Source organism: Lygodium microphyllum, chromosome 23 (genome assembly GCF_053477565.2).
Source record: "Lygodium microphyllum isolate KBCC chromosome 23, Lygodium_microphyllum_v1.1.10, whole genome shotgun sequence".
Taxonomy (NCBI): Eukaryota; Viridiplantae; Streptophyta; class Polypodiopsida; order Schizaeales; family Lygodiaceae; genus Lygodium; species Lygodium microphyllum.
The window spans coordinates 87,185,212-87,202,541 of NC_141157.1; the positions used below are offsets into that span (position 1 = coordinate 87,185,212).

At 39.5% G+C, this 17,330-nt stretch overlaps 1 protein-coding gene across 3 annotated transcripts in view; it reads right to left on the minus strand.

Moving 5' to 3' along the window:
- LOC148016431 (uncharacterized) overlaps window positions 1-10,707 on the minus strand; it is a 61,757-nt gene extending 51,050 nt beyond the window's left edge. For 2 of the 3 annotated variants that reach the window (XM_087664044.1, XM_087664042.1), the window contains exons 1-2: window positions 10,491-10,707; window positions 10,122-10,390 (exon numbers count right to left, since the gene is read on the minus strand). In XM_087664044.1, coding sequence (XP_087520170.1) covers window positions 10,122-10,224 — 103 coding nt within the window. In that variant the 5' untranslated portion in view covers window positions 10,225-10,390; window positions 10,491-10,707. The remainder of the gene's footprint in view (window positions 1-10,121; window positions 10,391-10,490) is intronic. The other variant, XM_087664043.1, reaches the window with a different exon arrangement.
- Window positions 10,708-17,330: the final 6,623 nt, after the last annotated feature.

Genomic DNA, 17,330 nt, shown 5'->3' on the forward strand with positions numbered 1-17,330 from the left:
GAGGCAATTAAATTTGCATTAAATTATGAAGATAGTACGCGTCCAGGTACACTCACTAGTCTCACTGATACGGAGCCCAAGTCTTAAGGAATTGGAAACCTCAAAATTTGTGGGCAAATTTAAAAGGAAAATGCCATTTTTCAAGGGTAAAAAACAACCTTTTGAAAAGAAACCATATATGAGGCCAAAGTTGAGTCCTGATGACTTTGATAAGGCCGAAAAAGAAAAATTGTGTTTTAATTGCCTATCCCCTAACCATGCTGCTTGGAATTGCCCTCAAAAGAAAAAGGGGGAAGACAAAGGAAAGGACAAGGGCAAGGGAAAAGAAAAACAAATCCATGTAGTGCAGACCTTAGAATTAAAGGGCCATGAAAAGTATAAATCTTTAGAGGTCTTGCACATGGATGTACAACATAAGTGTTGTATGTCAACTTCTATGTGGCAGCCTACTTTTGGGCCACATGATTTACTTAGAGTACATGGATTGATAGCTGGAAAACGGGTTAGAGTCATGATTGATGACTCTGCCACACATAATTTTATAAATTATGCACTTGTCAAAAAATTGAAACTTCCCCAACAAAACAGTGAGCATCAATATGTTGTTCGTATGATGTAAGGCCAAGACAATAAAATATGGGATACAATGGTATCCAATTTGGAAATCGAGATTCAAGGATATAAAGATAAGCTTGATTTCCAAATAATGAACATGGAAAGAGCTGATATTGCTCTAGGGAGGGAGTGGCTATGGGGATTGGAACCATCCTTAAAACGTAGCTATCACCATAATACACTGGAATTTGAAAGGGATGGTAAGACTTTTGTCATTCAAGGTGAACATGAAGTATCTGATAATCCTTTGCTGTGTTCTACTGAAGTTCAGAAGCTGATAAAGAAGAAAGTTTGTGAGGTATATATGCTATGGTCTCTTCCTGTACAGAATACTTTTACTTTCTGTAATATAAAGCAACAATTTTCAAAACTCTTGATATAACTCTAGGAGTGCTTCTTGCACTCCTATCTTTTTGTATGTGCTGAATTGGTTGTATCTAGTCTATGCACAATGACCCAGAGCCACCCTGCACCTTGTAACCTTGTAATCTTGTACTTTTTTCAATACAAATTTAATAATGTCTTCCAAAGGCCAAGGTGGCCTATGAGAAATGAACAAGTACTACATGTGACATGTGATCTCATCATAGAGAACAAATTTACAAAATAATCAAGTCAGCTCACATTCAAGAAGTATTGAGCTATTTATGCTTCCAAAAAGCTAGAATGGCCTATGAGACAAAGAAATGTGTTTCCTTCTGATTTACCAAGTGGTCTTCCACCAGATAGGGGTGAAATAAATCACCCAATTGACATAAATAAGGATACACACCCAATTTCAAAACCACCGTATAGGTTAAGTGAAACACAGCATCAGGAAGTTGAAAGACAAATTAAGGATTACCTGGATAAAGGGTTTATTCAACCTAGTAATTCACCTTGGGCTTCACCAATTTTATTGGTAAAGAAAAAAGATGGTTCTATGCGACTTTGTGTTGACTATAGAGCACTTAATAAAATAACGGTGAAGAATAAATTTCCTATGCCCAGAATGGAAGATCTTTTTGATCAATTGCAAGGGGCAAAATTCTTCACAAAGATAGATTTAAGATCAGGCTATCACCAAATAAAAATTAAGACACAAGATGTTTCCAAGACGGCATTTCGTACTAGATACGGGCATTACGATTTTTTGGTGATGCCTTTTGGCCTCACTAATGCACCAGCTACCTTTATGAAGCTGATGAATAGTGTTTTACGGCCCTATCTAGGACATTTTGTAGTAGTCTTCTTGGATGATATCTTGATCTTTAGTAAATCAAGAGAAGAACATTTGGAACACTTACAATTAGTATTCCAACTGTTAAGAACACATTCCCTTTATGCGAAGAAAACTAAATGTTAATTCTTTGCACAAGAGGTCAAATATCTAGGGCATATTATCTCGAAAGAGGGAATCAACATGGATCCAGAAAAAGTAAGGGCAATTATTGAATGGCCACCTCCAAGGAACCTGGAAGAGCTGCAGATCTTCCTAGGTTTATCTGGATTTTATCGTAGATTCATTCGAGATTATGCCAAAATAGCTGTTCCAATGACAGACCAACTTAAAGGGAAAGGGAAAAGTTTTAATTGGGGAACAGATCAAAATGAAAGTTTTCAAAAACTTAAGGTAGCTATTGCTACAGCTCCAGTATTATTAATAGTGGATCCCAATAAACCATTTGTGGTTGAAGCTGATGCCAGTGATAAGGCAATAGGCGCGGTCTTATTACAAGAAGGTCGACAGTTGCTTTTGAAAGCAAGAAATTAGATCGTGCAAAACAGAATTATTCTGTTTATGAGAGGGAGCTGTATGCAATAGTACATGCAATGAAGAAATGGAGGCACTATTTGTATGGTGCCAAACTTTTGATTTTATCGAATCATGAAAGCATTAAGTGGCTTAATGATCAACCAAATTTACACGGGCGTAAAGCCAGATGGGCCGAACTCCTCCAAGAGTTCGACTATGAGATAAGATATAGAAAAGCAAAGTATAATATAGTAGCTGATGCACTCAGCAGAATGCCCATCATTAATGAATTGAGTTTTACTCAGTTCACTTCCAACTTGCTTGAATCTTTAAAAGGGAAATGCCAGGTTGATCCGGCATATTCCAACATATGGGAAGCAATAAAAAATGGGGATCCAAATGAAAGTGCTTCTACTGAGGAAGGAATATCTGAGGATGTTCAACAAGGAAATGGAGCATCAGGGGTTGCTCAAACTGGATTCAAGTGGAAGAATTTTACCATTGATAATGGTTATTTACTCTACAAGGGTAGGGTATGTGTCCCGAAAGATATAGAAATAAGGCGCCAGATACTCTTTGAGTGTCATGATACCCCTAGTGCGGGACATCCAGGATTATAGTCTTATTAAAAGGCAGTTCTATTGGCCTGGAATGAATAAGGACGTCCTTGACTATGTGGTCAAATGTAATAAATGCCAGGTTAATAAAGCTGAAAAATTAAAAATGGGAGGACTTCTCCATCCATTAGAAATTCCTTCGGGAAAATGGGAGAGTATCTCCATGGACTTTATTATTGCTCTACCTAGAACACAGAGGGGGCACGACTCTGTGTGGGTGATTGTGGATAAGTTAACCAAAATGGCTAGGTTTATTCCAACTTCAACTGATGTTAAAACACCAGAATTGGCTAGATTGTTCGTAGAGAACATATACCGATTGTATGGCCTTCCGGCAAATATAGTTTCTGATCGGGATAGAAAATTTGATAGTCATTTTTTACGTGCGGTATTTAGGAAATTGGATACTAAACTTAGCATGAGTACGGCGGATCACCCGCAAACAGATGGGCAAACTGAAAGGGTTAACCAAATTCTTGAAGATATGGTTAGGGCATATGCAAGTAAAAGGCAAACTAATTGGAAAGAGTATTTACCGATAGCACAGTTTGCATATAACAGTGCCAAGCACTCTTCCACTGGATATAGTCCATTTATGTTAATGTATGGGTTTCGGCCCAGAGCTCCTTTTGCAGTAGGACTGCATAAGGAAAAGGTTCAGGCAGCTAAAGATTTTTTGGAGGATATGAATAGTATGTTAAAATTTGCTCAAGAAAAAATTAAAAAAGCTCAAAATCGAGCTAGAGCATATGCAGATCCTCACCGAAGAGACACCTCCTTTAAAGAAGGAGAATTGGTCTATCTTAAGGTGCCTGAACAAACCAAAACCATGAAAAGGGGACATTGTCCAAAGCTTTCACCAAGGTATTGTGGTCCTTTCATAATACTTAAAAGGGTGGGAGAATTGGCTTACAAGCTTCAACTACCTGCTGGTAGTAAAATACATCCACTTTTTCATGTAAGCAAATTAAGGAAGAAGCTGGGTGATTTGGATAATCTAATCTTAAATGATGATATTGAGGAGTTATTCTATGACCAATCTAATCCACATAAACCAAAAAAAATATTAAATGTTCGTAATAGGCGAACGAGGAATACTATTTATCAAGAATGTTTGGTTAAGTGCAAAGATTGTTCAGAAGAAAGCTCAACATGGGAGCGAGTAAGTACTTTAAAGAAAAGGTTTCCCGATTTACAGTTAGACCTTCCAAGTATCGTTTTCGAGGACGAAACCGATTCTTAAGGGGAAGGAAATGTGACATTAATGTGACATTAAAAGTGATATTTAATGTCACATTAAGGTCATAAATATGGAATGTGACATTAAAAGTGACATTTAATGTCACAATAAGGTAAATCTAGGGGAACATGCACGAGAATGACCGTCCGGGCTCTTGGGCGCCCGAACGGGGTTAAGGGGAGCCTAGAGAGTAAGGGACTCCAGGAATAGTAGGACTTCAAGAAGTTGACGGCTGGCAAAGGAATCCGGGTAGAGGGCCAGCACTTATCTAGGCGTGGTTGGAAGGAGAAGGATACTCGTGCTTTCATCGTTTTTGTGGATCTGTCTCTCCGTCATCTATCACATCATTTCTTGGATTTTCTCTATGGCTTCATCTACCAAATCTCTTTCTTCTTTTTTATCATTTTCTTCTATCTCATCTCATATTTGCATGATTCTCTCCTTCAACTCTTGCCCTACACTATCATCATTGAACTGTGAGGGTTTGATTGATTCTCGAGGTTTGGGTTGTCGGGGTCGAGGTGTTCCAAGATATAGGCTGAGCTCATGCTCCTCTCCGACTTTCCTTTCTTCTAATTCCTCTCTTCCTTCCTTTCCTTCACCTATATCATCATCTACAGTAGAAGTGTTAGCTCCATGTAGCGGATGCCCTGCCCCATGTGCTTTCGCCCTTCCATTCTCATCTTCTAACTCTCTCTCTTCATCTGCTGCTTCTTCTTCATCAAAGGCATCCCGTGCCTCACAAGAGAGCGTCAACCTGGCCTCACCCTCAATCTCAATGAGTGGAGGTGTTCCAAGATCAAGATTGAGTTTATCCTCCCCCTTCTCTTCTTCTAACACTGGTTCCTCTTTCAATTGGGCCGCGACTTGTGGGTGCAATAGTTCATCCTTCTGACATGTCCACCTTGCTTCATCTTCTTTTCTGTATCCTAACTCCATAATATTTTCCACCTTCGAACTCACATCCAATTTCCATCCTTCTCCCTTCACATAATATTCTATCATTTCTTCTTTTACTTGAACTCCTTCACGTTGGCATTCTTCGGAATAGGAGTAGTCGATGGAGAGGTATTCTCCTTCTGGGTGGTAGTCAATGGAAACATCTTCAAGGTAGTTATATCCATCTCCTTTAAGAGGGAATTTATTGTAGAAGTATTGATCTTCTAGGTAGCCTTCTTGATGGTAGTCTTCTGGGTAGCAATCAGGATAGTAGCCATCAACTTCTTCTTATTGGGAACAAGGTGTTCTGGAATCCGTGTTGAGCTCATCCTTCCCCTCTTTTTCATCTTCATCTTCATCTTCATCTGACCATATTTCTTCTTCTTTCACCTATTTCTACTTCTCTTAGCTCTTTGGTTCTTCTTTGGTTGGCTTTGCTCCATTCTTCAATTCTTGGACTCTTTCAACCCGCATCTCCTTCAAGTATGGTTCGGCCCTCTCTTTGGCTTCTTCAGATCCAAAGGCAATCTCCCAATCCCACCTCAACATGATTTTCTCTTACAACTCCGTGTCAAGGTCTTGAGCCATCTTCACTTGCCACAGTCTGGCTCTCTCTCTCTCTCTCACCATGATCAACTGGTAGTCAAATCTCTTCCAGGTCTTCATCCAGCTCTTCAACCTTCTCTTTGAGATTGCACAGCACATCTACTTCTTGTTGGGTCTTCTTTAGCATCTTGATGGTCTTCTTCATCTACTCGATCATTTTGGGCCATAGCTCTTTCTTCTTGTATGTGATTTTGAGCCTGTGACATAGCTCATCTTCCCCTTCAAAGAAGTGTCCCCCCACAACCTCAACTCTCTCCAAGACATTTTAGAATGGTATACCGCATGTCCCTTTCATGCCACGGCTCCCTCTCAACTTTGTTGGCACATCAAGTTCTCTTTCAATTTTTAGCAAAAAACTCGCCCGAAGGGCATTGTGACATGGGGCATCGTGCCATGTCGTATCGCATCATGCCATGCTGAGGTCGTGTCATGTCGTGTCAAGGTCGTCACGTACCACAATGCAATGTGTTATGGTAGAATCTCCTCCGCATCCATAAACCTGCTCCCTTCTTGAGCTAGTATACTCCACGCAAGAGTTGCTCTAATACCAAGTGTTACGGACTTTCATGAGACTTCAAGTCATAGCCTGTCATGAGGCACAATGGAATGACACACAAGATATATCAATAAGGAATCTTTGTATTCATAATATTGAAAGATACAACAATGAGATACATCTTAGGACTACACCCTCGTGACGCCGCACATGTGAGGATTCACCATTGAGTATAGGAAATCATACAGAGTGGAAACCAAGGTGAGCTCAAAGTCACTACTACTCCCTATCTAGGTGTTTCTAACTCCAATGCCATGGTATAGCTACAAAGCCCATACCCTTAGGGGGCGCATGGGGAGGGGGGGGGGGGGGGGAAGGGGATTCGTAAAAATTAATGTACCCCTTGCAATGCCTATTAAAGGGTGATCATAGCACAAAACATTCTATTAGTCCATCTATCTACTGGACAAAATGCCTCAATCAGCATTCCAAACATTAAAGCAACTACTTACAACTACAGTACTGCTACAAATCATGGCTCCAACTCCAAATAAACCCTATCTAGTTGAAATGGATACCAATAACTATGCTATAGATCTCCTCCTCTATCAAGACAAGCGAACTAGTGCAATTACATTCTACAAGTTCAATGATCCATAAATGTGGTACACCACACAAGAAAAGAAATTGTTGACTGTAATCTCGAGTCAAAATTTGACACCATTGTCTTTATAGTGCCCAACTCTTGGTGTAATCGGACCATCATTCTTTGAAATATCTTTGGATCAGAGCAAGTCCTTGCAACATTTGAGGCCATGAGACTAGGTGGGTAAAACTCATGCAAGAGGTTGATTTTGAGATATACAACTACAAGAGCACAACCCATTAGGTTGCCAATGCCATAGTAGAATCCATGAGGTCAATGCATCGTCATTTACTCTCAATCAACTATCATTATATCAAAGGGTGTTACCAAAAGAATCCTCGCTTTGGTAGAATTTGGCAATGCATCCAAGAGGGAATGCATGACCTAAAATGCAATGGCACTCCAGACACCCATAAGGTAGCTATAGAGAGAAGGATAACCAAAAAGTAATCTTACTTTTCAAGCAACAAATAAGTGTGTATACACCACTAATCATGATATCCATAGGAAAATGTGTTTATGATACGCCCAATGCAAAACACCCTAGCATAGACTAGGATTTGGCCTCAATTAGCCAATACTTTCATTGGTCACACATGATGTGGCTTGTGGTTGGAGACCATTATGCATGATTAGTTGTAGTGTCAATTCAACAAAGTTGAGCAACATAAACAAACTACAAATTCTTGGAAAAAGTCACCATAGTTTTTGTAGTTGGGATATCCCGAATAAACTAAGGCCATATTTCAATTTGGGTCGTGATTGACCAATAGACTAAGATGATTTGGTTCGTTCCAACAAAGTAGATCGTTAAAAGCCAAAAATTGGCTAATCTCTTATTGAGCACCTATATCAATTAAATTGTTTACCTAACAAAATCAAGACTTCCATAAGACAATATTTTTATGATACGCCCAATGCAAAACACCCTAGCATAGACCAAATTTGGCCTCAATTAGCCAATACTTTCATTGGTTGTACATAATGTAGTTTGTGGAGACCAATGTGCATGATTAGTTATAGTGTCAACTCAACAAAGCTGAACAACATAAACAAACAAGGACATTATGTCCTCTACAAATTCTTGAAAAAAGTCACCATAGTCTTTGTAGTTAGGTTATCCCAATTAAAAGCTGAGGCCATGATCCAATTTGAGTCGAGATTGACCAATGGACTAAGATGACTTGGTTTGTTCCAACAAAGCCGATCATTAAAAGCCAATAATTGGCTAGTCTCTTATTGAGCACCTAATTCAATTATATTGTTTGCCTAACAAAGTCGACAATGATTATGATCCTGGGTTTTTTCTTTCTTTCTTTCTTTTTGTTTTGGGGGGCAGGGATGGGGAGGGGTTAGTTGAGTTGGTGATAGGTGTGGTGGTGGTGGTGGTGGTGATAGGGATGGGGAGGGGTTAGTTGAGTTGGTGATAGGTGTGGTTAGTTGAGTTGGTGATAGGTGTGGTGGTGGTGGTGTGTTTGAGGCTGTCGATTATTATGGATGTGAATTTGTAAAGGATACATCAAAATTAATGTGTTACACGATTGTTAAAGGGTGATCACAACATGAAGCATTCTATTAGTGCATCTATTAACTAGACAAAATACATCAATCAACATCCCAAAATTAAAGCAACTATTAACAACTACACCAACGTTGCAAATTATGGCGCCAAATAAACCCTTCCTAGTAGAATTGGATACCAATAACTATGTTGTAGATGTAGTCCTCTATCAAGAGGACCGAACTAATGCAATTACATTCAACAACCTCAAAGATCTGCAAATGCAATACACCACACAAGAAAAAGAGTTGTTGATTGTAATCTATGAGTTAAAATTTGGCACAATTGTCATTACAATGCCCGATTACTGGTGTGAATGCACCATCATTCTTTGAAATATCTTTGGATCAACCTAAGTCCTTGCAATATTTGAGGCCATAAGGTTAGGTGGGAAAAACTCATGTGAAAGTTTGATTTCGAGATATATAGCCATTGCCCTTAGTAGAATCTTTGAGGTCAATACACTCTCATTTACGCATATCTCAATCGACTATCATTCTCTCATAGGCTATTGCCAAAAGGATCCTCGCTTTGGTGGGATTTGGCCATGCATCCAAGACGGAATGCATGGCCCAAAATGCAATGGCACTCCAAACGTCTTGGATGCACGGCCCAAAATGCAATGGCACTCCAAACGCACATAAGCAAGCTATAGAGAGAAGGATATCAAAAAATGACCTATATTTCAAGCAACACATAAGTGTGTATACCCCCATTAATCAAAATATCCACAAGAAAATATGTTTACGATAAGCCCAATGCAAAACACCCTAGCATAGACCGAGTTTTGGCCTCAATTAGCCAATACTTTTATGGCCGCACATGATGTTGTTTGTAGAGACCAATGTGCATGATTAGTTGTAGTTGCAACTCAACAAAGCTGAACAACCTAAACAAACAGGAACGTTACATCCTCTATAAATTCATAAAACTTGGATGCTCGTGGAACATTTGGTTGGTACAGGTTGTAATCCTTTGTTTCATAGTGTTGGCAAGGAAAAGTATGAGAGCTATTTAATGCTGCCTGTTTTGCAAGTTCTCTCTGACTCATGAAGTTGTTACAAAATGTTAGAGATGATAAGAGCCACACTTACATTTGTACTAGAGTTGAGCTTTGCGTGTCATGTAAGGTTTCAATAATCTGAATTTGGATGAGCTGTAACTGATGCTCAGCTTACCAGTTAGGCCTCTGTAATCGATGCTTGTTAGTAGAAGTCCCAATGTTCCTCTCTGCCATGAGGGATTGTAAGGTTTCAATAATCTGAATATGGATGAGCTGTAACTGATGCTCAATTTACGAGTTAGGCCTCTGTAATCGATCCTTGTTAGTAGAAGTCCCAATGTTCCTCTCTGACATGAGGGATTCATATGACATTTTCAATGCTTTAGAAGTCTTATCACCGAGATATCTGAGTATATAATATAGCTGCCTCATTTATATACTACACGTCTGAAAGTTGCGATGATGTTGCTAGTGAGGACTTGAGCCAATTCTGGCATCACAAAACCAAGCATATTTGCAAACATGCGTTGACAACGAGACATATAACTACATTATCACCATTTGGCGTACGTCCTTCTGTTAATAGACCAGTCCTGGAATGTTATCTAGGTGCGGTTTTGAGAGAGAGAGAGAGAGAGAGAGAGAGGAGACGCGTTCTCCTACCTGACTCGTTGATAAAAACGTGTGAAGCGTGGCGGGCAACCCAGGCTGACGATGCCCTCACCACTGAAGAAGAAGAAGAGAACAATGGAACCGTATTCTCCATAGTCTTCCTGGCCTTGTGCTTCCCCTGAGCTTCCAAAATCTCTTAGGCCTTCGTTCGGTCGAACTGCGAGAAAGCTTCTCTGATCAACCTCCTTTCTTGAAAAGCGTTTTCTACACTCAGCAGACGCAAGCGCTCACTCCGGCAACCTTTGCATGCACCTGCATTTCTGAAATAATAAAGCAACCGGAAGAGTGTCTTTAGGCCATTAGAGAGAGAGAGAGAGAGAGAGAGAGAGAGAGAGAGAGAGAGAGGGGTGTTCTTTGTACCGTAGCTCTAGACTTTAGAGTCGACCTGTCAGACTTACGAATCACGAGCTCGAACTGTAGGTAAAGTCTGCTCGCTGCAATCGCGCAGGTTTTCCTTGCGCAAGAAGACGAAGTTGAAAGGAAAGGATAAAGATTTTCAAGAGGCAGACGTCCAGTCTTTGTGTGGCGGCGCCGGCGGGCATGGCGGGAAAGGTCGGCGGCATGAAACCCTGCCATATTCCCCATATCCCGCGATTCCCTTTTCCAGGCTTCCAGGACCTTCCAGTTCATATGACACGTTGCCAAGCTAATGTGTCCCCACATTTCACCAAAAACGTTTTCGTGTGTTAGACACAATGAACATTTCATGTGTTGATTCAATAACCTTTAACTCAAAATTTTGGAGGGATTTCTTTGTAAAATTTTCAAGCTTCTTTGTAAAATTTTGATAGCTATTTCTAAAGTAATATAATTTTTAATATGTTAAACCTCAATTTTTCATGAACACTACTCCCATTAGCCCTCTTAGGAGTTGTTTCCACAAGCATCTACTTTGGGTGGTTACGAGGTCCATGGTTTTTGCTTCAACCTCAAAACCGGTAAAAGATCTTGAAATTAGTTTATGGGGATAAAACCAACCATCACTATGGGACACATTGGTTGAAAGTAGCTCACATTTTTGACTTTTTGGGACATCCAAAGAATTCTAGTTTCATGTTGGTGAGTTTATTAATGCTTCATCCTCATATGTATAATGTGATGAATGTAATTTTCTTCAAATACAGAATGCCCAATTTCTAGGATTGTTGTTCACAACATGCTAAAATATTGTTACCATTGGAAGTTAATGTTGTCCTTTAATACTTACACACAAACATGCAAACCACACACATGCACATTTGCACACAAACATACACACTATCACTAAGGACATGTATTTTTAATGCTTTGCTCTTGCATTGTTAAATGGCACATATGTAAAGTGCAAGCTACTTTTGGGACATATTGATAGTCCAAAACCTAAGAAATGCACTAGGGGACATTGTTGGCAAAAGTTGACATAAGTTATGTAGGTGTGGATGACATTGGCAAAAGTTGTCATAAGTTACTTTGGACAAGTACTTGTGGGTGCCTAGTGCCAGTTTTGGCTTAGAGCTTTAAATGGGTCCTTGAAATGACTTGTGGTATCATGTGGCCTAGATAAAAATTAAGCATTTAATGCTAGACTAAGGCCATATGAAAGTTTAAACAACTTTCAAGCTGAAAGGGATTAGCACATAAAAAGTGGATGCACACATGCTAATTAATGGGCAAGGACAAGAGGATGATGTTTTTTCAACCATTTATTAATTGCCAATTTTAAGTCTAGAGTCTAGGTTTCAATTTGGAAGTTGTGCCACTTGGCAGTTTGTGAGAGAACTTGCCATGCTAACGTGAGAGAACCTACGATGCTGACTAGGGGCAGACTATAAGGAGCTAGTTGGCTATGGAAAAGCCATTTTGGAGTTGGACAATGCTTGGATATAGAGCTCACCCTCTGTACAAGTGTGTGTGTGTGTGGCTGGGTGGGGGGGGGGGGGGGGGGAGAGGGGGATGATCATATTGTAATCATAATGTAATCAAGAGTGTAATGGGTTACCATTGAGGTCATAATAGCAAATGTTATAAAAAGAGACACAGATAGTGAAATAAAAAACAAAGACATGCAAGTTGGAAAAAAAGCGCTTCAAAGTCCAATGAATTGAAAGTAAATAAAGAGGGTAAAAGAATTTTAGTTAGTTCTATAGTTGTTTTTTGTATCTAGAATAAGTCAAAAAAAAGCATGTGTGGTTAACACTACGTACATTAAAGATGTTGGCATAGTTACACCAATGGGCTCAAACTTTATGAAAGTGGAAATCCTATATACACCTTCTATTTAGTGCTACACAAAGATCATGGTTAGCCAAAAAAATTCAACAATGTTACAAAGGTAATTGATATGTATTGAAATTCCTAGAGAGAATGGAAACACGTACATAACCTAAAAGATCAAGGCTACAAATTGCTATGTATCTTTAGAAAGAAAGGAAATGGTTATTCAACCTAGGAATTAAGGCTTAAAATCGTGTGAGCTCCCATATTCAACTAGTGAAGTACAAATAATGCAAGACACACATAGCACGCATCCACTTTATATGCAAGAGGTATGTAAGTGCATTATCGTATTAACATTCAATGGAGAAGGATAGAGAAGAATTGCACATGACTGTGATGAACAATCTCCAAGAAGAAACCTTCAATAAATTTGAGAAATGCAAAGACTCAAGCCACCAGAACAAGTACAATCAACCCACGAATCTCGTATCGTAAACTAAGGGCCAAACATTCTTTCTATGAGCTATTGTAACCCCCAAATTACTAGCAATAGTAAAATAAGAAAGCAAGAAAGAGAGTGCACAACACAAGAATGGATAAGATCCCCCTCCCCCCCCCAACATAAGAGCTCCACAAATTTCATACTTGTATATAGGCGTACACCCATGTTATCCCCTGCATCTAGACTGATTAGTGCAAATTGATTCATGCACTCGCTATGAGTCATTGTGATGCAGTCTCTCACCCCATGTGTATCCTTGCCATGAATATGTACATCCTAGCCGGTCCAACATATGACTAAGTTGCACTTTAGAGGTCCCACATAATAATAGATAGAAGCAAAGAACTCATTATATGTAGTTTAGGGGTGGCAGATGAGCTCCCGAGCTCTATTGATTCATCAATCCATCAATGACATATCTCCTAGGCTCCACACATCTCAATGTTGTGATCTTCACATGCAATAAAGCAATCGCCTCTACTCTCATTTCCCTAAGTCGATGGTCAGTGCTAGTTCTCTCTCTCTCTCTCTCTCTCTCTCTCTCTCTCTCTCTCTCTCTCTCTCTCTCTCTCTCTCTCTCTCTCTCTCTCTCTCTCTCTCTCTCTCTCTCTCTCTCTCTCTCTCTCTCTCTCTCTCTCTCTCTCTCTCTCTCTCTCTCTCTCTCTCTCTCTCCACACATGATAGAATATAAAGATAGCTAGATTGAAAAAGACAATATCCTATAAGATGAATGCAACATTCACTTCTCTTAAATCTCCATGTGATGAAAGCACTCTAACTCAATGTTTGTCATTGCTAGTGGAAGAATCAATGGAGAAGAAGGGTATCTTAGAGCATAAAGAAGATAAGTCTATTAGTTGTCATCATAAGAATGAATCTTTAATCAAAATTTCCCACCCGAAGTATAAGAAGGTGAACTCTTTTACACTCACATGGATAGGGTTGTTTTACTTGAGGGCATGTACAACTAGACTCTTTTTGCATCCAATCATATGGTAATTAACTCACCCAATGTGTACATAGTAAATTAAATATCGTTGTCTTCCTCAATCTTGCCTAACACTTCCATGTGCACATAGCTTTTAAATTACAAGTTGCACAGGAGTGAGTGTGATGCTCAAAAAAGATATTGTAATAATCATTTGGGGATCTTCGATATTCTATTTTAATTTCTTGACTCATCCTACAACGCTTCATGCATTTAAGCTATTTGTGGTATTTATGCAATTTTGTGTACTTTTTTACTTAAGCATTATTGACTAAATACTTCTTCGTTTCCTAGTTCTTGTTGTGCCTTGTTTTTTTTATTTCAATAATTGAATGCCCACCACTTTTTACTTTTTATTGTGGTAGTTGACCTTGAAAACCTTGGCAAGGGTTAAAATTACCCACCTCACTATTGAGTACCAGTCCCATGACACTTGGTGGAATATCAACTTGAGTAGAATAGTGAAAAAGAGTAAGAGGTTGAGTTGGAGATGAGGGTGAAGCTCAATGGTTCTTCACATCAACACTTGGGTACTTACAAAGAAGAGTTGTGTACTTATGGGGGATGGTGCATAAGGGTGAAGGTGAGTTGATGGAAGTGTGCTTAGGAGCTAGGTCTAACCATGAATGCTATTCAGGGAGGGAGGGGTTGGGATTGGGGATAGAGCCAATTGATTGAGATTATCAGACATACCCAACTTGACGACACTAGGCGTAGTGTCAATGCATGCTTCTAAATTGCAAGAATAGAACCTTTGCCCTATTTTCTTTTATTTCTATTCTTATTTTCTCATTTTTCTTCTCTCTTTTTTAAAAATAAAGAAAACACACTAATCCTCTTCCATGTTGCAACTATAGAATGGGCAGTCTTCAAGATTGTTCCATGTAGGCTTTACTCATAAGGTTTCTCTTCATGGCCATTCTTGCCGCCAATTGAGTAGCTAGCAAGAATGGGTGGTTACATCATATGAGCTAACTCTCATTCATGTTCTTGTAGCAAGTTAGGGTAATAGCTTGGTAGCATAGTGGCACAAAGGATTAACCTAACTATTGCATATTTGTTGAAACAATGGATGGAGACCCTCTTCTTCCAACACTCGTCATTGATTGAGTGAGATCGTGAGCAACCACATTTAGCTATATGGGGTGATGAAGATAAGTTTTGGACAATTGGAGAAGTTTGAAAATGAGGGGGAAGTCAAATCTAACATGATTTTCTAGGTCATATATACTCCATGCCTTTGAAGATAGAGAAGATAAGTGAGATTCCCTCTTTCTAACATCATGGCACTATAGAAGGCACCCAAGCACCTTCATTACTGTCTAGAATGTTCTTCAACCACTCAAGTTGTCCTATGTACACTATCATGGGCACTTCAAGGAGCTTATTTGCCCAATACCCTTCTTGGTGATATAGTAGGTCTTGTGCCTTTTGATTGAGCCATGTTCTTCCTAGTGTTGCTCCTATTTCTCTAATTTGCCACACAATATTTGGTAGAAGTACTCTTCATAGCTTCTTCAGGAGGTTGAAGGTAAAGATATGTACTTAGGACCAAGATTTCTATTTCCTCATTCGTAATTGTGGGCTCCCTACATTGTGGAATAGTATCTCTAGCACATGTCAAAGAGAGACCACAAACTTCACCTTGATCTCCTCAATCTTCTCCCTCGTTCTCTACCTAGGATGAATTCCTAAATCAGATCCCAAATCAGATGAAGTGGGCTCATCTAGTGAACCTCTTCTAGGCGAGTCTTCTTCACCATGCACTTATTCTACTACTCTTATCATCTCCTAGTCATCCACATCCATGATTAGAGATGAAAGTAGTGGCTCTTCTTAGCTAATGAAACACATCTTTCTAATGTCATTGTCCATCACTTATTGGATACACTACCTCTTGGCAAACTTGTATTCTGATTAAGGCATTGTTGACCCAATGCTAATTTTGAGAGCTTCTTTTGGTGATCTAAAGGTTTCCATGACTCTAGCATTTATCAAGATTGTCAATGTAAATTATAATATCCATTTAGGAAGTTGCTTGACCCTAACCTATGAGCCACATGAAGTTTTTCCTATCTAAGAATAGATGGTACATGATATTATTTTCAATAACTTTATTACAAGTCATGGCAGTACCCTAAAAGATGTTGAAGCAACATAGGTTGGATCATATTCATTTGTCTTAATAGTTTGATGTCGTTCATTAATCTGACATATGAACCTCTCCCATTGTGCTCTTTGAGTGAAACAATTTCTCAAAAAGGGAGATTCTAATTTTGCAAAGTGATACAAACAATTTTTAGGACTTCTTGTGTAGTGTCTAGACAAATGGGCTCAAAGGAAGTGATGAAGTGGCCACGCTAAGCCTTTTCTCTTGACACTCGGGTTGTAGGAGCTATGCTTGGCCAATATAAAATTATACTCTTCGCATGAATATAGAGGCCGTCCAACTACTTCGACAATCTTACTATCTTAAGAAGTCATAGATCATGTGAACATAATTGTATGCAAATAGCATGAACATGTTATCAAATAGCTTAGTGTTGTTGACAATATACCATATTGGTTAGCCACTAGGCAATAAGCTCTAGAATTAATGATCTCTTATATAGTGAGCATAAACCCTAAGGTGTATTAGGTTTCATAGCACATACCTCGTGGTGGATACTCTACTAAACATGACTTGGGATGTTTGAAGGGAGTGAGCCCTGAGTGAAAGCACACAAGTGAAAGCAAGAGCAAGTGATAGCAAGAGCTATGGTGGAGAGAGAGAGAGAGAGAGAGAGAGAGAGAGAGAGAGAGAGAGAGAGAGAGAGAGAGAGAGAGAGAGAGGATGTGGGAACTCCAATAGTCACAATGTGTGACCGGCCTTCCCTTATTAACTAATACATGGGTGGCTAAGCATATGCGGCTTGACCCCCAACAACCTCCCACTTAAAGACAAAAGTGCCCCTTATGAGGAGAGAATGAGAAAACAATGACAATGTATAAATGTATATAAGTACGACATGATGAGGAAAAACATCATCTCATCCCATGCCCATCATCTTCTTAAGAAAGACAAAACGCTCCCCTCAGAGACTTTTCATGAGTAGATCTGCAGGATGTTGGTCAGTTGACAAGGTCAATGGACCTATCCTCCGTGACTCTCTAATGAAGCAATAATACACCTCAATGTGTTTCATCTCCGCATGAAAGACTAGATCCTTGGCTAACTAGATAGTACTCATAGAATCCGAATGTAGTGTAGGGAGTACATCAGTCATACCAAGGTCCAAATGGCCTAACCAGAGAGCCTACTTGCAAGCCTTAGTGGTGGCTGCAACATACTCGGCCTCATTAGTAGAGAGAGTCGTGCATTTTTGCACCCTGGACATCCAAGAAACATCACCTCCAACAAAGGTAAAGACATAGCAAGAGGTGGACTTCCTACTACATGCATGTCATGCATAATCGAAGTTAGTGTACCTCGCAACTCCTATATCTTGGTCACCATAACATGTGCACATAGCTA